The 22,043-nt window shown below is 41.3% G+C and overlaps 1 protein-coding gene across 1 annotated transcript; it reads right to left on the bottom strand.

The window, feature by feature from the left end:
* Positions 1-1,093: 1,093 nt before the first annotated feature.
* LOC140467190 (olfactomedin-like protein 3) lies at positions 1,094-17,768 on the bottom strand. Its single transcript, XM_072563372.1, has 3 exons — positions 17,567-17,768; positions 8,628-8,904; positions 1,094-3,936 (listed from the first exon to the last, which is right to left on the bottom strand). Exons 1-3 carry the CDS (start codon positions 17,672-17,674, stop codon positions 3,152-3,154), a joined length of 1,170 nt encoding a protein of 389 aa, XP_072419473.1. The 5' UTR covers positions 17,675-17,768; the 3' UTR covers positions 1,094-3,151.
* Between the last annotated feature and the right edge of the window lie 4,275 nt (positions 17,769-22,043).

A 22,043-nucleotide genomic window follows, 5' to 3' on the forward strand; every position in this document is an offset into this window, starting at 1 on the left:
GTCTCATTTCTGAAGGCTTCCCATTTTCCAGCCGTCCCTTTCCTTGCGAACATCTGCCCCCAATCAGCTTTTGAAAGTTCTTGCCTAAAACTTTCAAAATTGGCCTTTCTCCAATTTAGAATTTCAACTTTTACATCTGGTCTATCCTTTTCCATCACTATTTTAAAACTAATAGAATTATGGTTGCTGGCCCCAAAGTACTCCCCCACTGACACCTCAGTCACCTGCCCTGCCTTATTTCCCAAGAGTAGATCAAGTTTTGCACCTTCTCTAGTAGGTACATCCACATACTGAATCAGAAAATTTTCTTGTACACGCTTAAATTCCTCTCCACCTTAACCCTTAACACTATGGCAGTGCCAGTCTATGTTTGGAAAGTTAAAATTCCCTGCCATAACTACCCTATTATTCTTACAGATAACTGAGATCTCCTTATAAATTTGTTTCTCAATTTCCCTCTGACTATTAAGGGGTCGAGAATACAATCCCAATAAGGTTATCATCCCTTTCTTATTTCTTAGTTCCACCCAAATAACTTCCCTGGATGTATTTCCGGGAATACCCTCCCTCAGTACAGATGTAATGCTGTCCCTTATCAAAAACGCCACTCTCCCTCCTCTCTTGCTTCACTCTCATGTGGGAGGCTATGTATATGGAGAGTTTAGTGACATTGACATTCTCTCTAGATCTCAGAAGATTAAGGAAAAAGCAAGTAGAGGTTTTCTAGATTGTAAAGGGTTTTGATAGATTAAGTAAGGATCTGTTCCCTAAAACAAGAGAGTTGGTAAGTAGAGGACACAGATTAAGATAATTCGCAAAAAGAATGGGATGGGAGATGAGAAGTTCTTTTGTGTAACATGTATGTTTTAGAATGCATTACCTGAAAAGGTGGTGGAAGATTCAATGATAACTTTCAAAACAGATGTGGATGTAAACGTGAAGAAGAAAATAGTTCCATTTTGCGGATGAATAAGATAGTGCTTATGAAAACTGAGGCTGGCTCAGTGGATGGACCAAATAGCCTTCATTTGTGCTTGAGCAATTCCCCGATTCTATGAGCTTACAACTTTCAGAAAGACTTTCACCCTCGGTCTGTTAGTGGAATGGAATGCAGAGCATTTTAATCACTTCCATCACTCAGTCTCACACTGCGTGATTGTTATTAATGCAGGTCATTATAATTATAAAAAATATACATTGTGGTTACATACAGGATAACTGGAGCAGCTATAAGGCAGTACAAGAGCCCTATAGATGTAAATTAGTTGACATTACAACATCATGGAGCCAGTTTCAATAGGGACTATTACTCAATGAATTTACCCTTCGGCTACTGAGATTTTAACAAACTTGGGCCACAGTATCAACAGTAAGTGCTGTGTCAGAGTATTATGTGCAAAGCCTGTGACTTGAAATTAGGGGCAAGCCCAGAGTCATACAGTGGTTAAAGTATATCTTTTGTTGTATCATTTACATCATTGTGACAAACCTTGTCGAGTTCTATTCGAAACTACATGCAGTACTGTTCTTTAATCCCATACTGGAACCTTGAATGTGGGCACAGTGACAAACTGGTTTCGGAATGAACCTAAACAGTAACAAGTCACCTACCATAATGCTATATATCCTACCCTTGGCCACCAAGTGTGCCAACATCAAGGGATATCTAACCCAACACATCATCCACTATTTTAGGAGTGATTTGTCATTGACAGTATCTTAGACAAATGCCCAATCAGTAGTGGTGTCAGAGACAAATATCAGATCAATGACAGTGATCGTCATAATCAATACTGATACTAAAGGAGTGCTGCACTGCCAGTGGTGCTATTTTTGGATAGGATATTAAACTGAAACCCTGTTGCCCTCTTACGTGAATACAAATAATTTCACACCTTGGCCTGGAATAACAGAAGTGGCAGGGAACTGCATGCTCCTATCACTTCTGACACCCTCCCTCTTTCCTGCCACCTCATCCCTCCCCCACTGTTACATTATATTGAATCAGTTGTCAGCCAGCCGAATCATAGCTAGCCAATGGGGCTGAGGGCCAATTGGAATGCAGCAGAGGGGAGGAGACTGCAGTTAATCGAACATCTAAACTGGGATATCCAGTGAGAGAGGGATTCAGCCATGATCCAACTTCCAGCTTAACAGGCCCTTAGGCCTCTCTCTCTCCCTTATTGTTCTGTCAGCTTTCACAATCTCAGCACCACAGGATTACTGACAGCTAAATGCTGTCACCATAAGCAGTGGTCCTTGCTGCAAATTGCTTCCATGGACCCATTCTCATGGGCTCCCACATATCTGGAATAACACACTCTTAATGGTTTGCCTGTATACCTCCGGTAAATTGGAGTGGGTCGTGAAACATTGAAATAGGTTCAATTTTTAACAAGCTTAAAGGGGACTTGCAATATGGATGTCAGGTGGCTGACCTATTGCTGCCTTTGTCCTCAGTGTGGGGCATTGTGAGGATGCGATTCAGCTGGACCTGCATCTGGAAAATTCAGCCCTGCATTTCCAAGAAGAGTCTGTCAGTGCTTCCCAGTGTTCTGGCCAATATTTATCCATGAGCTAACACCTAAATCAGATGAATTCTTAATTTACTTCTTTGCTATTTGTGAGTGCTTTTGATGCAAAAACTGTTGCCTATATTTTTTATAATAGGTACCACACTTCAGAAGTACTTCATTTGAGGTGAAATGATTTGGGATAGTGTAAAAGTAGCCATATAAGTGCAAGTGCTTTTATCAGGGACTTCTGTTCACATCTGAATGCGTCAACACATTGCATGAAGTTGCTTACTTTTTTTTAATGGCTGTTTCATGTGAGTGTGTTTGATGCGTTTGGATTAAGAGGCCCACACAAATCTGTTTTGACTAATTCCACAATTTGACTGCAGCTGTCTAAGATGCAATTACATGTAATACATCACCCAGCATGTTAAGGCACTGTTAATCTCTCAATTAATGACATATTTGATTCTATTGTCATGATACTGAACCCTTTAATGGAGCCTTGGGAAATTAATTAATCAATCATCCTAAAGCATTGTCATTTTACACCATCTTACTTTGGTTCCTCACTGTTGAGGGGGCTTTGCTCCGGCTCCTGATCCTAGTAATGACATGCATTTAGGCACAAAGTTTTACAGTTCTGATTTCGACTTCATTGCCAGCCTGTATATTATTTGGTTTCCATCGTCCCAGGCATAGAGGTAATTCTCTCTTGGGCTGTATTTCAGGCTGGAATGCATCCCATATCGTTTGGGGAAGTACACCAAAGGCGCTACATCATTGGTTACAATGCCATTGACATCGTACACACACTGGATCCGTGAACGACCGCGGAGCTGACTGTTGTAAACCACATAGAGCGTCCCACAAATGACAAAGGCATTCTCGGCATTCTCTATAGGACATGGAGTATCCCACATCTGCTCAATATCCAGTGTCTTGGGATCCAACCTGGCGAGGCAGATGTGCTTCTCATTTTCTAAGGTAGCATATATAGCCCACAAATCATGCTCATCTGCAGCTAGGTCAATGTAGTTGAATGGTGATAAGCCATAGACTGGGATCTGCTGCTCGGCAGGGAACATGGTGCTATCTATCACTGTCCGGTTCTTCAGGTCAAATTTAATCAGTTGGAACTCAGGCTCATTTCTAATGTAATACAAGAAGCCTTTGTACACAAGGTGGCCTGTGCCAGCCCATGGGTAAGGCAGTTTGATTTTCCTTGCTTTCATGAAGCCAGAGAAGTCAGTCAAGTCCCGCAATCTGGCAAATTCATAGACTGTATCGTTGGCTATACCGTCAAAAACATAGACTTTCCCAGAGGCCGACATCAGATCTCTGGTCCACAGGCCAGAAGTTGTCTCTAGCTTCTTAACTATTTTCATTGCTTTAATGCTACTGATCATTTCGGTGCAATCTGAAAAGGAAATAAACAGCCAAAAAGTCAAAAGATAAAAAAAAAACTTGCTGGAAATCTAACAGAGAAAGAGTAAACAGATTCCCTCCATTAATTTCAATGCATAAAATATAATCTGGTGTGACATTATGTTTGGCCAATTTATTAGATTTTTTAATAGGTGGATAAGGGAGAACCAGTAAATGTGATGTATTTGGATGAGATGCCACATGGATGGTTACCACACTAGATAAGACATTATAATGTTGGGGGATAGTAATGTTGGGGGTAATATATTCGCATAGATAGGAGATTTGCTAGCTAACAGGAAATAGAGTTAGGATAAATGGATCACTTTCAGCTTGGAAAAGGTTGCTATTGGGATATAGCAGGACCATTGCTAGAACTTCAATTATTTACAATCTAAACAAATGAGTTGGATAAAAGGACTGAGAATATTTTCTCTAAATTTTTTGATGATGCCAAGTTAAATGGGAACACATGTTGTGAGCCTACAAAATCACTTACCTGAATGGACAAGACATTTGTCAATATTATGTGGGAAAATATGAGGTTGACCACTTTGGTGAGAATAGAAAGAATATTATTTAAATATAAATAGACTACAGAGTGCTGTGGTACAGAGACATCTAGGAGTTTTTGTACATGACTCACAAGAAATTAGCATGTAAGCACTACAAGTAATCAGGAAGACAAATGGAATATTGGTCTTTACTGCTGAGGGATGGAATACAGGTATAGGGAAGTCTTGCAGCAATCGTAAAGTGCATTGGATAGACTGCACCTAGAATACTGCACATAATTTTGTTTTATTGACTTAAGGAAGGATCTAATTGCTTTGGAGGCAGTTTAGAATAAGTTAATTATTGTGATTCCTTAGATGAAAAGTTTCAGCGGATTCAGCCTATATCCAATTGAGATTTAACAAATAAGAGAGGATCTTATTGGAACATGTAAGATTCCGATCGGGCTTGACAGGGTGGATCCTGGGGCAAGATCTTTCTTTTTGAGTGAATCTAGGACTAAGAGACACAGTTTAAGAATAAGGGGCATCCCATTTATGACAGACATAGAGAGGAATTTATTGTCTCAGTTAATTTTTGGAACTCCACAGAAAGACGGGGAGACAAGATAATTAAATTTGCTTAAGGTTGAGTTAGACTGTTGAACTATGGGGAGGGAGAGAAGGAAAGACCACAATCAAATCAGCCATAATGCTATTGAATGATGGAGTAGACTTGAGGGGCCAAATGACCTATTCTTGCAATAGTCTTTCACAGCCCGGGCTTCGGTCAGTTTCATTCTGACAAATCTGCTTATTGAGTAGCCTCTGATGCAATAGGTTGAGAACTCAAGTCCCAGAGACCTGACTGTATAACTTAGATTGACATTCCAAGGGCAATACTGAATGAATGGTACATGTTTGGAGCTTTTCTGTTTTAGTTGAGACAGTTGAGATATTAAATAGAGATTCAGCCGACTATCTTAAGTGAACATAAATGTTGTCATAGCACCAGGGCACAAAATACTTTTTTCAACACTTCCTTGAGATTTTCTCAAGGACTACATTTTTGGGCTACATTTTAGTTTCAGAGGCTCCTTTATCATTCTCACTAATCAATTTACTATGTTATGCAGTCCTGTCATAATAATACCTTCCGTATTGTGTTGGCATGTGAGTATTGGGACTCACACAGAAGTAGAATTAGAGTAATCCATCAAATCCTTAATAGCGATCAACTCACTATTAAATATAAAACCACAACATGCAAGACAAGCATTAGTTTTTTTTTAGATATCATCATATTTAAACTGACAGAAATCAACAAGCATAATCTAGCATACAAGATTGTAGTTTTCAAAATAACTGACACACTTCTATGCACAAAAAGCCGTAATCCCAAATAAACTTTTCACAGACTAGTAAGGTCACAGCTAATTCCATCACATAAGCACAAAGCTGGGAGATTTTGAACAAGCAGGTAACACCCTTTTTTAATGCATCTCATATCTCAACCTCAGATTTAAACTGAGCAATTGACATCATGTTCATTACAACAGCCATTGCATTTTCTCCCAGACAAGAATTCTTGATCATATTCAGCCTTAATTTAGAGACTTTTTCAGCATTTGCAATGAATTCATTACCTCAGCGATTTTAAGCTTTTCTGGCTTTTGGTTATTTGAGGATTTCTTTGTCAATAGATTTAAAATTGCTCTTTCCCGCTCTCATTGCAGTTATCCCCTCTGCCCTCCCCTTTTTCCAACTGCTTGTCAGACTGCTTATCCAACATTCAGTTTAGACTTCCCAAAACCAAAGCCATTGTTTCTGCCCTGACTCCAGACTTTGTTTCTTAGATCCTGCCTCCATCACTCTGCTGGACCACAGATTAAGATTAAGTCAATCTGTTTTTCATCCTGATGTCACACTTGATGCTGAGATGATTTCTAATACTATAACTACCTATTTCTAACTTAATATTTCTACCTTTGCCCCCATTTCAGCTCATTTCTTGCTGGAGCCCTTATTCATGTCTTTGTTAGCTCTACATTTGAATATTCTGATGCACTCCTCCCTGATCTCCCAGACTAGACTCCATAGACCTGGAACCATCCAAAGCTTTGGTGCTAGCATCTTAGCAGCAAGTCCCACTCTCCTATCACCCCAGTGTTCACTACCCTGTATTGGTCATGAAGCAACAACTTCATATTAACTTTCTCATATCACGATCTCCATGCCCACACCAGCCCCTAATTGCTTGAGAGCTCACAACTCTCCAAGGTATCTGTTTGCCTCTTGTTCCCAATAATAATGTTTCCACCACTGATAGCTGTGTCTTGAGCTACTATGACTGTAACCTCTGCAATGTCATTTCTACACCTCTCCACCTCATATTCCTTTGTTAAGACACATCAAAAATCCTATCTTCTTGATTAAAATTGCAGTCATCTCACCTAATGTGGCTAATATTTTGTCCGATATAATGGTCCTGTGAAATGCCTTGTGATATTAATTCACAACAAGGGTGTTATATAAATCTAAATTATTTCTGGCATTATGATTTGCTTGCTGTTTGTGAGATCTTGCTGTACACAAATTGGCTGCCAAATATCTGAATTCTTATAATGGCTATACTTCAAAAGTTCTTTATTGGCTGTAAACTGCTTTGGGAAATCCTGAAGTCATGAAGAACTGCTAGTTCTGTATTTAGATGGTGACAGACTGACAACTACAGATCCACCAGTCTCAATAAATGCGAAATTATTAAATTGGTTTTCAAGATAATCCTTACGGCAACCTGCACAATGAGATACTAAACAACAATTGTCAATACTGTTTCTAAAGCTCTTGCCAAACAAGTTCCATGATTCTTTGAACAATCAACATCTCAAGGGTACTGTAATAGGATTTCATGCTTCTTTGCACATCTCTTTCTTTTTAAACTGATTGACTGCCAGACTTCCAACAACTTATTGTTTACTTTTCCCCATAACATAGTCTTAGGAAGTCAAATTCTTTTGGCTCAATTTTGACTTGCCACGTATCAAAGATACTCATTGATTATGTGATTGATTACAAAGGAATTGTATTGGGATTTCTGAGTATGGAGTAGTTAGCTGTCTTATAATGCTTGATGTTGCTTCATGGTAACAAATTAATCACTTAATGTTCATTTATAATGCCACCTGTATGCATGGATCCATGAAAGTACTAAGCTTCTTAATATGTCATTGATAAACTTTGACCTCTTTTAATTGGCATTATCATTTGGGGCTTTAATGGGTCTGTACCCATCTTATTTGTTCGTTTAACAGTAGTGATCTTGCCCTCTGCTCATTTCCCCATGTCTTCCAGTCTTGCATTTTCCTCATCAATTACCCAGAAAGCCTCCCAATTTAAACTTAAATGAGCAATATGACAAGGGAAATGAATACTTGAGGGTGATTTATTGTTATCTTCCGGATCTGTTCATTAAGGAAGCACAAGTCTTCTTCCCAAAGGATCTGACATATTGCAGTTTTCTATATGCTAGTTCACGTGCATGCCATGGTGACTTGGATATTTATTGAGACAGATATTTTGAAGTTTATAAGCAACTAACAATGTACACTAATATGACATCTCAGAATTTCATGTGCAGCCTAATTCATATGTGTTCTGTTGTTACTGTTACATTATATACACTGATTGGCTAATTGATTGTTAAGCTGATTGGTTAACTGCTGACTGCTTGCTAACTGTACAGAGAGTAGGATGGAGATCTTATATTGGATTGTCACATGTTGTGATGTAATGCAGCTCTTTTAAAACTCTTGTGGCTTTCTGACATCTGTGCAATAATGCCTCCCACTTTTCCTCTTAAAGAATCAGAAACCCGTTACATCCAATATATACTAGGATGCACATAGATTCCTGGTTCAACTTCATATTGCATGCAAATAGCACTACACCAATGGCTTAAATTCAAATATGGTTATGAAAAGTTTTGGGACACTCTGTGGTTGTGAAAGGTGTCATATAAATGCAAGGTCTTTCTCCCTGAAGATATTAAGGGGATTTCGATGTCCATTTGGTGGTTATTTATAATTGTTTAGGTGTGTTTCAAAAACTGACAGTGAACATAGAAGAACTAGATTGCTTGTGGTTAGTGTGACTTCTGTTGTATAATTTACTATCAAACGTCACTTACCAAAAAACTTAGGTTTCTTCCTTTGCTCAGCTTTTCCAGCACTTTGGTCGATAAACTTGTCGTCTATCTCCACACATGCTGGGGCTGGATTTTTGGTCTCTAAGTAGTCCATCTCTCGCTCGATACGCTCAATACGAGAATTTGCAAAGTCAAGAATGCGGTGTTGCTCCTCTCTCTCCTTATCCAAGCTGTCCACCAGAGAAAGAATCTGGTTTTTGAATTCTCTGTATTCTGAGGAGTATCGTTGGGTCTGATCATACCAGACAGCGATCCGATCCTGTACAAGAAAAATATAGAGTCATTGAATCATACAGTGTGGAAACAGACCCTTCAGCCCAACTCGTCCATGCCAACCAGGTTTCCTAAACTGAATTAGTTCCATTTAGCTGCATTTGACCCATATTTCTCTAAATCATTCCTATCTATGTACCTATCCAAATGTCTTTCAAAAGTTGTAATTGTACTTGCCTGTTTCACTTCCTCTGGCATCCCGTTCCGTACACACACCACCCTCTGTGTGAAAACATTGCCCTCTCAGTTCCCTTTTAAATCTTTCCCCTCACCTTAAGCTTATGTCCTCTAGTTTTCGACTTCCCTATCCTGGGGAAATGACCGTGGCTCTTTACCTTTATCTATGCCCCTCACGATTTCATAATACTTCATAAGGTTCTTCCTCAGCTTCCAATGCTACAGGGAAAGAAGCCCCAGCCTATCCATCTTCTCTTTATAACTCAAACCCTACAGTCTTGGTAATACCCTTGTAAACATTTTTACATACTTTCCAGTTTAATAACATCCTTTATATTGCAGGGCAACCAGAATTGTACATAGTAATCCAAAGCTGGCCTTACCAATGCCTTGTGAGTGATAACGTGACATCCCAACTCCAGTACTGAATGCTCTGACCAATGAAGCCAAGTGTGCCAAACACATTCTTCATGATCATGTCCACCTGTGGTGCCAATTTCAAGGAACTATAAACCTACATCTTTAGTCTCCCTGTTCGACGGCACTCCCCAGGGCCCTACCATTAACTATAAATTAATGTAATTGTCACCAACATATTAATCTTGATAAGTTCTAAACACACCTTTCCCATTACTTCAACTTACCTTTTGCAAAAATTTCAAAACGTTTTTGGTTACCAGTAGACTTGACTGTTCCAATGCCCTCCCACTGATCTCCCAGTAAAATTACTTTATCCCAGTTTTTATTTATGTTCAGATTCTCTTCCTGCCTCTCCCCCAACTACTCTAGTCACTTTGCAGTGAGGCTCCATTTGCTTGCCTGAACAGAAAATAGAGGCAAGGATCAGAGGACTGAGATTGAAAATTATTAGATAAACTATCAACGAAGCAATAAAGAGAATTTCTTCTAGCGGTGAGAACTTGAAGGCTTTGTAGATGTAAATTCAGTGACTTTCAAAAAACAGCTTAAGATATACTAGGGCAGGAGAGGAATTGTACAGTGATAAGGAAACACCAGGAGAGTAAGAGTAATTGGATAGCTCTTTCAAAGAGACTCAAACCCTAAACCTTATCACCCTTATGCGACATAACCTGTATACCTCTGTCCAAATGTTTTTTCACCCTATGTCTGTACGTCCTTGCTTACTATGATCTGCCTGTACAGCTCATAAACAAAGCTTTTCACTGTATTGGGTATGTGTGACAATAAATAAATCAAATCAAATCAAACATCGGCACCACATCAGGCAAAATGGCCTCCTTCCTGTTCTGTAATTGATATGAAACTTGCTCCCAGTTGACATCCCAATGCCACGTGATCCACAAGGAAATTGTGTGAAAGTTCTTGTCACAAGTTCCCCTCTATGACAAAGATCACTTCCAAAAATTCCCATGCAAATTTCCATAGCCCTAATTAATATGCCATTCTCGATTATTAGCCCGTTCCTTGAACTGCTGGGGTGTTCTGAAACTTGAGTCTCTGTCACAGGTGGCTGTTCAGATAAAGGCAGTTCTCTTCAATTCAACCATATGGGGTCTAAGTCAGTTTCTAGCTAGCCTCGTGCTAAATGGCTTTCCTCCATTGTATTGTTACCCATTAAAAAAAACTTGGCAAATCGAGCAGTTTCAATCCAAATGTTTTCAATGTTATTATGTTGAGGTAACTGAGCTGGGTTTCATTTTGTATTTTCCACTTAAAAGAAAAACTCTTCTGTGATGATATTTGATTGGGAAGCAGTACTGTTAACAAAAAATTATAATATTTATGAAATCGATAATTGTTTTTTAGGGTATTTAATAAGGACTCTGAAGAGTTTTCATCAATTGTAAAGGGATAGGCTGTTCATTTTCTTGGATATTAAGATATACAATCCAATGTGACCTTGCCAGATTCTCGTCATTATGAAAACAACTCTGGGTGATCTGGATCTATTACTCTTAACATATCAAAACATCCCAAGCTTCCCAGAAGTGTTATTAAATAGCAATTAACACCAAGCCAGAAGAAGAGATATTAAGATAGAGGTAGATTTTAATAAGCATCCTAAGGGATGTTTAGGAACACAATTCCAGAGTTTAGGGCCATTCACCGGAATGACACCAGGCATAAAAATATAAAATATAAAACAAAGATCTATTCTCTCAGTCTTGAAATAATCATAGATTCCCTAGAGTACGGAAGCAGGCCTTTCTTCCTGTCAAGTCTACACTAACTCTCCAAAGAGCATCCAACCCAGACCCAACCCATCCTTTCCCATGGCTAATCCACCTAACCCACACATATTTGGACTGTGCGAGGAAACTGGAGCACCTAGAGGAAACCCATGCATACACAGGAGGAATGTGCAAACTCCACACAAAGACAGCTGTCCAAAGGTGGAATTGAACCTGGGTCCATGGTGCTATACGACAGCACAGCTAACAACTGAGCCATCCCTGCTGAGGTGCTGGGGAAAGCCAAAAGGTGAGGTTGTTCTCTCAGTCTCCACAGCATTTCTGTGATATTTGTATTAGTCAGTGTGGAAAATCTTTCCTGATTTCACACCTAAATGGCCTGCCTCTATGTTTTCCTCCTGATTCCCGGCTAGAGGAAATAATTTATTTGGTTATACCCGAACAAGTTCCTTTATCATTATAAATACCTTAGGTGGCTCATCCCTCAACCTTCCATCTTAGGGTGAGAATCATTGACAAGGATCGAGGAGTTGGCATGCCAGCATTCTCGTAGTGAGGGGGCGAGAGAGGAAGAGGGTTAATTTGTAAAGTAGATCAGGAATATAATCTTGAGCTGTCAAATAAAAGCAAATGATGGAGATATGTAATCAAGACAGAAAGTGCTGGAGAAACTCAGCAGTTCTGGCAACATCTGTGAAAAGAACAAAGCAGAGTTAATATTTCAACTGTAATATGACTCTGCTTTGGAAGTGCACTTGTAAAATGATGCGTTTGAAAAAAAGAGAGGAAGCGTAAGTGAAACAGATGCTCAGGTTGCCCAGAGAAAAAGGTAGAAGGAGTGCCAACAGTGTTAGAGGAGTGAAATAGATAACGAGTAGGTGTTAATGGTAGCTGTTAGTGGCAGAAAAGCGATCAGCTCTGCTGAGGGCAAACCCATGCAAGCAAGATACGAGTTGGAGTGGTGGGGGTGGGGGAGCAGGGGGAGGTGTAGGGAAAGGGGAGGGGCATGTGTATTGAGACAGAATCCTCAACTGAAACTGTATTAGAGTGTGTCGTTTAACAGATTGAACATAAATATGCCAACTACATGGCAAGGATTGTAAACAAAATGTGGATTCTTTGACAATCAGACTACATAGAGGCAACATTAACTGGGAGACTATCTTATGGATGTCTCAGGTCTACAAGCTGCAGTTATAAAATTAGTTCAGAGTGATTGGGCTATAATATACTACTGTGATGGTGCACGTGATTGACAGGGAGATGAGATGTGTTCTCTAAAAGGTATTTGTACATCATATCCCAACAGAAGAGTCTCTCAATAATGGGGAAGGGAGCAAGTTACACATTTTCCATTTTGACAATGACCTGAGGGGATGTGTAGGGTATGCATTATATAACCTAGCCAATTTGTAGTTATATTTTCTTGAAAAGCTTTATACATCAGAACTCAGAATGGACCTTTGAATAAGTTAAATAGTTTCAGAACAGAAATGTTAGTGCGCGCAGCGCTGAAGATAAAATTACTCTGGAATTTTGACTGTATTCATTGATTTCCTGGACATTGGTAGAATCAGAGCTGAGATGCCTTCTTGAACGACCGCAGTCCATTTCTTGTAGGTAGACCCAAAGTGTTGTGAGGGAACTAATCCAGGATTTTGACCCAGTGACACTGAAGGAACAGCAATAAACTTTCAAGTCAGGATAGTGAAAAGCTTGGAGGAGAACTTGCACATGGTAGTGTTCCCCATGTAATTCATTTTCTAACTGGTAGTGGCCATGGAGTTGGAAGGTGCAATCAAAGAATCTTTGGTAAATTTCCACAGTGCATCTTGTGACTCAGTTTGGAGGGAGGTAAAGGGAATGGATGTTTGTGGATGTGGTGCCATTCTAGCGGGCTGCTTTGTCCTGAATCGTTTCAAGTCTCTTGAGTTTTCTTGGCGCTATCGGGAGTAGAGGAGTATGCCATCACACTCCTGTCTTGTACCTTGTAAGCTATAGACAGGCGCGGAGGAGTCACAAGCTAAGTTACTTGCTGCAAGATTTCTAGCTCTGACCTGTTTTTCCAGCCACAATACTTATAATGGCTGATTCAGTTCAGTTTCTGGTCAATGGTAACACCCACAGTGGAGGATTCAGTGGTGGTGATACCTTTGAATATTGTGGGGCAATGACAGATTCTATCTTGTTTTTGATGGTCATAACCTGGCACTTGTGTGCAGCGAATGTTACTTGTCACTTGTCAGCCCAAGCCTGGATGTTGTCCGGGTCTTGCTGCATTTGGGCATAGACTGCTTCAGTGTCTGCTGCTGAACATCATACAATCATCAACAAAAAGCCCTACTTCTGACCTTATGCTGGAGAGAAGGTTGTTGAAGTAGCTGACAACGAGAGGGCGCAGTGGTAGTTTGGCACAATGACCTCTACATCGCTGAAGCCAGGTGCCAACTCACGGACACCTCCTCCTACTGGCCCTTCGACCATAACCCCACCTCCCATCACCAAGCTATCATCTCCCAGACCATCCACAACCTCATCACCTCAGGGGATCTCCTGTCCACAGCCTCCAACCTCACAGTCTAGGAACCCCACATCACCAATTCTACTTCTGACCAAAATTCACAAACCTGACTGCCCTGGTAGACCCAGTGAACTTATGCCTCATATCTTGACATCGTCCTGTCCGTCTTGGTCCAGGAACTCCCTACACACATTCAGGACACCACCCGTGCCTTCCATCTCTTCCATGGCTTTTGTTTCCCCAGTCCCCAATGCCCTATTTCCACCATGGATATCCAATCCCTATACTCATCCAGCTGCCTTGACGAAGGCCTCCAAGCCCTCCATTTCTTCTGAACCAACCAGTACTCCTCCACTGACACATTCATTCAATTGGCAGAGTACTTGGAAAGGCAAGGACTGATTAGGGATAGTCAACATAGCTTTGTGCATGGGAAATCATGTCTCACAAACTTGATTGAGTTTTTGAGGAAGTAACAAAGAAGATTGATGAGGGCAGAACGGTAGATGTGATCTATATGGACTTCAGTAAGGCGTTCGACAAGGTTCCCCATGGGAGACTGATTAGCAAGGTTAGATCTCACGGAATACAGGGAGAACTAGCCATTTGGATACAGAACTGGCTCAAAGGTAGAAGACAGAGGGTGGTGGTGGAGTGATGTTTTTCAGACTGGAGGCCTGTGACCAGTGGAGTGCCACAAGGATTGGTGCTAGGTCCTCAACTTTTTGTCATTTACATAATTGATTTGGATACGAGCATAAGAGGTACAGTTAATAAGTTTGCAGATGACACCAAAATTGGAGGTGCAATGAACAGCGAAGAGGGTTACCTCAGATTACAACAGGATCTGGACCAGATGGGCCAACGGGTTGAAAAGTGACAGATGGAGTTTAATTCAGATAAATATGAGGTGCTGCATTTTGGGAAAGCAAATCTTAGCAGGACTTATACACTTAATGGCAAGGTCCTAGGGAATGTTGCTGAACAAGAAGACCTTGGAGTGCAGGTTCATAGCTCCTTGAAAATGGAGTTGCAGGTAGATAGGATAGTGAAGAAGGCGTTTGGTATGCTTTCCTTTATTGGTCAGAGTACTGAGTACAGGAGTTGGGAGGTCACGTTGTGGCTGTACAGGGCATTGGTTAGGCCACTGTTGGAATATTTAGAATATTTGAAATATTAATTCACCTGGGCCATCTTGTACACTTCCTTCCCCTTCCTGGACCTTTCAGTCTCCATCTCCAGCAAACGACTCAACGCGGGCATCTACTTCAAACCCACCAACACACACAGCTGCCTGGAGTACACGTGCTCACCTCCCCCCCCTTCCTCCCCCACCAGTAAACATTCGATCTCTTACACCCAATTCCTCAATCTCTGCTGCATCCGCTCCGAGGAGGAGCAATTCCACACAAGGACATCCCAGATAGTCTTCTATTTCAAGGACCTCAATTTCCCCTCCCATGTGATCAACAATGCCCTCCAGCATATCTCCTCCATGTCCTGCACCTCCACCATTGAACCCCACCCCTCCAACTGCAGCAGAGATATAACCCACCCTACCCTAATCTTCCACCTGACTAATGCCAATACAACACATTATCCTCTGCCATACAAATAGACCCCACCACCAGTGATATATTTCCCTCCCCACCCCATCTGCATTCCACCGAGACCATTCCCTCTGTGATTCCCTCGTTAAGCCCAGGCCCCCCATCCCCAACCCACCCTCCACTGCCGACACCTTCTCTTGCCATTACAAGAGGTGTAAAACCTGTACCCACACCTTCCCCCTCACCTCCATCCAAGGCCCCAAAGGATTTTTTCACATCCAGCAGAGATTTTCCTGCACATCCGCCCACCTCATCTACCTGTACCCATTGCTCTCGATATGGTCTCCTCTACACTGGGGAGACAAGATACCAACTTGTGGAATGTTTCAGGGAACATCTCTGGGACACACACACCAAACAACCCCACTGCCTTGTGGCTGACCACTTCAAATACCCATCCCACTCTGCCAAGGACTTGCAAGTCCTGAGCCACCTCCACCACCAATTCCAAGCCACCCTTCGACTGGAGGAAGAATGTCTCATCTTCCGTCTTGGGACCCTCCAACCACATGGCATCAACATCGACTTCACCAGTTTCCTTATCTCCCCCCCCCCACCTCATCCCAGATCCAAACCTCCAAGTCAGTACTGTCCTCTTGGACAGTCCTACTTGTCCATCTTCCTTCCTACCTATCAGCTCTAACCTCTGCTCCGACCTATCACCATCACCTGCATCTACCTATCGCCTTCCCAGTTATCCTCCCCCACCCCCACCCTCCCATTCTTCTTCGAGCCCGCTCCCCTGCCGCATTCCTCACGAAGAGCTTGTACCTGAAATGTCGACTCTCCTGCTCCTCGGATGTTGCCTAACCTGCTGTGCTTTTCTAGCGCTACACTTTTTGACTGAACATAGTTGGGCCTGGGACACTGTCCTGAAGAACTCCTGCAGAGATGTCTTGGAGCTGAGATGACTGACCTCTAACAGCCACAACTATCTTGATTTTTTTTGCCAGTTATGGTGGAAAGGTTTCCTCCTGATTCCCATTAACTCCAGGCTGCCTTGATGTCAAGGGGATTCACTCTCAACTCATCTCTGGAACTCAGCTCTTTTGCCCATGTTTGGATGAAGGCCGTAATGAGGTCAGGAGCTAATTGGATCTGATGGAACCCTAACTGTTATGTTGCCACAGAGGTCAGTAGATATTCATTACGTTTCTCATGTGGGCTTCATGTTTGTGTGAGCTTGGCCATTGATAAGCTATTCAACTGGTGGGGCTTCAGAGCCAAACTTGATGCTGCTTTAGTGAAACTATGAGCACTGTTTTAGGATTCACTGAGCAACTGCCAGGAATGGGAATCTTGGCTGATATTCTCCTTCCTAGCCCAGGAGACTTGAGGCTAACTGTATTGTCTGTAGCAACACTCCAGATGAGTTGGGGAGCCAGCTGGGAACAATTACCATCTGGTTTTCTTCAAATCACACAAAGCATTACGTTTACCAAATCGACCACTGGGCAGCTCATAAAGCTAAGGTTCAAAAGTCTAAATCTCGGGTATGCACCAAACATCTTAAAACTTTCCGAGCACAGGGGGACAGCTCCATTAATAATAATTTAGTTTAACTCACCCCAGTCCTTCTAGAACTTCAGAAAACAAGTTGCACAAACTAGCTATGCTGTACTGTACTTAAAAATTCGGCTGTGATTGGTAATTTTAATAGAGAGTTTACTCTTCTTGTCACTTTGACACTCGGTGTACCTTGTGCACTAAACCTGGCTTATTGATGGATACACTTACAGGAGTGTGTTTGTGCACAGCTCCTTTTCAGATTCTTGGGATGTAGTTAGAGAGTTGCTCTAAGATCTCCTTTGAAGATTCCAATTCTCCAAAACTCACCTAGTGTAAATTCTTAGGATCACTGACAGTCACTCAAATGTCCGTAACCTCCAACATACAGCTCTGCTTTATGCTTTTTAAGGCAAGCATTTGTCTGCTTAAATGGGTTAAAAGTTGTATTAGCAAAGAAAAAAAAATGCACCAAGTACAATAAGTGTTTTAAATGCTCAGTGAAAAATAAACAGAGAACTTTCAGCTGGGAAAACCAGCTGTTAACTCGTAATTCTCAACTCAGCATCTTAAGGACCGAGAACCAATATGATATTTCTTATTTGAATTGTTTCCTCATTTTCAGATCAGAAGCAGTACTGTCACCATGAAAAGACTTACCTCGAAAGCAGAGAGTCTTCTTTCCATGTAGTCGATGAGCGAGGGCTGACCTTGCACTGTCAGGACCATGGCTGAGACCATGGCGAGGTATTGGAGCAACGTCCCCATCTTTCGTGATGGTCCTGGATGTGACTGGAGAAAGGACTGTGTAGCTAGCCCTCTGAGTGTAAGTCTGCACAGGAAAGTGCGTCTGTACGCTTTGCTGTATCTGGTTCCAGCTCATGGCTTTGGAATGCACCAGCAGACAGGCAGGGGTCAGGGTTGGCGGGGGTAGATTTCCAGGAGGGACCACACAGCATTCTCAGTATTCCACTTATTAACTCCAGATGTTTTCTTCAATGTTAGTTTTATTGGGTCGGGAAAAATGTGAATCAAAACTTGAGAACTTTTAATTAATCTATCATTACGATTAGCACGAAGAGCAGTTCAGACATTTTAGATTAGTCTGTAACTAAATTACATTTTGATTATTGCCTTGTATAACAACAACAACAACTTGTATTTATATAACGCCTTGAAAGACATCAAAAACACCTCAACATGTTTCTCAGGGTTTTGTCAGATGAAATCTGACATGCAGCCTCAGAAAGAGGGAAAGGAAGATTTTAAGCAGCATTTTGAAGTGGGGGGGAGAGAGAAAGAGAGAGCGATGTCGTTGAAAGATGAAAAATTTAAGGAGGAAACTCCAGAGTTTTGGCTGTTGAAAGCATGGCTGCAATAATGGACTAAAATTGGCAAGGCCTGACGGACCAAAATGGGAGGTGTGCTGAGATTCTAGATCAGAGTGGAACTAGAGAAAATTGCAGAGATGCGGCGAAATTGGACTTCAAGTATGAAATCCAGGCCTCTTTATCTGAAGTATTAATGAGAGCAGAGCTCTAATGGAGCATCAGTATAGTGATTCCACTTTGCTTAATGGAATTTCAGTATCTCAGGTCTGATTCCTAGGTGCTCCTGTTGCAGGCCAAGTCAAGGTGGTTCCTTATGGTCATTGTGCAAGACTTACATCTGATTTGGCTGCAACTATTTTGGATTCACAGGGTTAAGTCAGCTTATTGCTAATGAAAACAGTATCATCAGATATAAGTACAAAGGGAATAGCTTCTGTCCCAGGAGCAAGAGCCAGATTAGAGTTATGAAACTTCCTTTCTTACAAAGCCAGTATGTTCTCTGAAGCCAGTGGTTTCTTTTTAATTAAAGATGCAGAAACTCTTGTTTCCTTTGGAACTGTAATTAGGTGGGTACTTTAATCAGTGACACTGATCTACTGTACATTGGGTGAATGACTTCAAGAATTAATGTCATGCCAATTTATTTTAAATGACTTCCTGGTGTTCTGGGATTTCTAGTTGTAGAAGAGAGTAAGGACTGGAGTTTCAGAGGCCAACACCCAGATAATGATTCCCCTCTGTCCATTCTGACACTGAAGAGGAGGTGAAGGAGAAATAGTGAGAGGGTTACAGGGATGCCAAGGATTATGGTTTGAATATATTCTCAATGGGCATTGATGTTACAGTACCACAGCCACAGTAAGGAGGAGACTTGATAATAGTATACACAGGCCCACAGACCTTATTGAGGGAATTCCCTCAATGCTGAATTGGAGGATCTTTGTTCTAAGTCTAAACTGATGAGTTCCTTGCTCCTGAAAAGGATTGTAATAGTGATTTGATTTATTGCTGTGAAGATTTCAGGGTTGTTAATGTTCACTTGCTGGATTTCTTAGATTCTTAGATTATTTACAGTGTGGAAACAGGCCCTTCGGCCCAACAGGTCCACACCGACTCACCGAAGCGCAACCCATACCCCTACATTTACATTTACCCCTTCACCTAAGGCATTACTTATGATTTCTTGCTCAATGAAGTTGATTGTATGATCTTCCCGTCTGCTAAGGTGGAGATGGTCGAGTGCTTCAAGGTCCTAGGTCTAAATGGGTGGCACAGTGACACAGTGGTTAGCACTGCTGCCTCACAGCGCCACAGACCTGGGTTCAATTCCCACCTCAGGCAAATATCTGTGCGGAGTTTGCACATTCTCCCCATGTCTGCTTGGGTTTCCTCCGGGTGCTCCGGTTTCCTCCCACAGTCCAAAAAAAAATGTGCAGCTTAAGTGAATTGGCCACGCTAAATTGCCCGTAGTGTTAGATGTAGGGGAATGGGTCTGGGTGGGTTGCTCTTTGGAGGGTCGGTGTGGACTTGTTGGGCCGAAGGTTAATCTAATCTAATCTAAAGTAATCTAATCCAAATATCGCCAACAATCTATCCCGGTCCACCCATATTGATGCTACAGTCAAGAAAGCACACCAATGCCTCTACTGCCTCAGAAGGCTAAGGAAATTCAGCATGTCCACAGTGACTCTTACCAAATTTTATAGTTAAAAAATCACACAGCACCAGGTTGTAGTCCATATAAAGCATCTTATCTGGATGCATCACAGCTTGGTATGGTAAATGCTGTGCCCAAGACCACAAGAAATTACAGAATGTTGTGAACACAACCCAGTCCATCTCATAAACTAGCCTTCTCTCCATTGACTTTGTCTACACTTCCTGCTGCCTCAGGAAAGCAGCCAACATCATCAAAGAGCGCTACCACACTGGCTATACTCTTTTCCACGCACTTCCATTGGGCCGAAGATGCAGAAGTTTGAATGTACCAACAAATTTAAGGAACAGCTTCTTTCCTGTTATTATCAGACTTATGAACACACCTGTCATATGTGAGAGTTGGTCTTCCTCAGCACCATCTCTGCAGCTGCAACACTATATGCTGCATTCTGTTCTGTTACCCCGATGTACTTATGTAAAGTATGATTTGTCTGGTTAGCACACAGTACAATATTTTTCACTGTAATATGGTACATGTGGCAATAATAAGTCAAATCAAAATCAAATCAGTTCTGATAGATCCTGAGATAGGGAAGCTTGTTCAAGTCCATGGTTCTTCTCAGCAATGCCCCACTCTTGAGTCTTGCAAAATGTGTTTGGCTGGGTCACACAGTTCCTTCTCCCTGAATCCCACTCCTAAACAACACAACAGCCCTTCAGGCCTCCCGTGCAAACTGACATCAATGATTCTCCTTCCTCAAGCAATGCTCAACAAGTCTGTTCTCAGTCCACTAGTGTCTGCCTCTCCTGTCCCAGTCTGTACCCATCTTTAACTATTTTTTCTACTGAAGTCTTTAAATGTATTAGCGCTGTTTTGTTCTGTGCCCAACTCTCTTTGTTTGTATTTCTTCATTCTGTGCTCTCAGCAACTTTCAGACAGTGGCAGAACAACCCTAATCAAAGTCATGAGTATATTATCCTTCCTCAGCACCTTCATAGTGTTTGATTCACTGTAACATTCAATAATTCATCTCCATGGGATAGATGAAATGTAACAAAACTGAAATAATAACTGTTACTCATTCCACAGATACCACACTGAGTATTTCCAACATTTTCCGTTCAGTTCAGATTTCCAATGTCCACAGAAGAGAGTGCCATCTCTTCTGAGTTGTGTTTTGTAACCATACCTTGTAATCTATTACGAGACCAATGTGGATGCTGGAATCTGAAATATAAACAGGAAATGTTGGAAATACTGTTGAGATCAGCTTTGCAGTCTAAATTAGCATTGGACAGATTACTCAGGTCAACAACATATCCATCCCAGGGGCAGGATCTTGGCAGTAGACTTTCCTAAATTACTGACAGGATGTTTGCCGAAAGGATTGCCAAGTCCTCGGGAACGCCCAAGGGAATCTGCACAGAATTTGGCACAATCGCAATGGAATGGGTCCAGCGGTACTTGATTACATTTCCAGTCACCAGTTTCTTTGCTTACCCACTTCGTAGAAGATCTAATTAGCATTCTGGATGCACTCGTACACATCTGGTACAGGATCTTCAATACAAAAACTGCAGGAAATAATATTCTTCTATTATCAGGACATAGAGTCAGAGAATCATACAGCACTGAAACAAACCCTTTGGTCCAAATAGTCCATGCTGATCATAATCTCAAACTAAATTAATCCCACTGCCTGGTACTGTATTGGAACAGTTCATTAGTATTTGGGGCTATCTATTATTCCGTTGAGTTTTCCAATAGTTAAATTATTCTAAATTCCTCTTTGTATTTTAACTACAGTGTTTATATAAATTGTGTTTTGCTTAATATTGAGTAGTTAGACCAGTCACATCGCAACTGGAACATGCACTTCACATCTACCTTTAAAATAAGAAAATGTAAGGCGACCATCTTAAAAAATTTTGAGGGGTTATGGTCTGGTGAACAACACAAGGTTGGCAGATTTCATTTTCTAAAGTCAATTTCTGGACAAACTAAGCTTTTACGTCAATCCCGTGATATCATAATCAGGATTTCTGATAATAGTCTATGTTTTAATTGATTACAATTCCCAAGCTGCTATGGTGACATTGGAACTGATATCTCTGAACAATTAGTCTAGGTTTTTATATTATGAACA

Source organism: Chiloscyllium punctatum, chromosome 45, assembly GCF_047496795.1.
Source record: "Chiloscyllium punctatum isolate Juve2018m chromosome 45, sChiPun1.3, whole genome shotgun sequence".
NCBI lineage: Eukaryota > Metazoa > Chordata > Chondrichthyes > Orectolobiformes > Hemiscylliidae > Chiloscyllium > Chiloscyllium punctatum.

Excerpts from the sequence above, each read along its gene's own strand:
- LOC140467190 (XM_072563372.1), bottom strand. The coding sequence starts at position 17,674 with ATGGGGACGTTGCTCCAATACCTCGCCATGGTCTCAGCCATGGTCCTG. Across the intron at positions 8,905-17,566 it reads GAAGACTCTCTGCTTTCGAG|GATCGGATCGCTGTCTGGTA; the intron begins GTAAGTCTTTTC and ends TTTCTTGTACAG. Across the intron at positions 3,937-8,627 it reads GAAGAAACCTAAGTTTTTTG|ATTGCACCGAAATGATCAGT; the intron begins GTAAGTGACGTT and ends TTTCCTTTTCAG.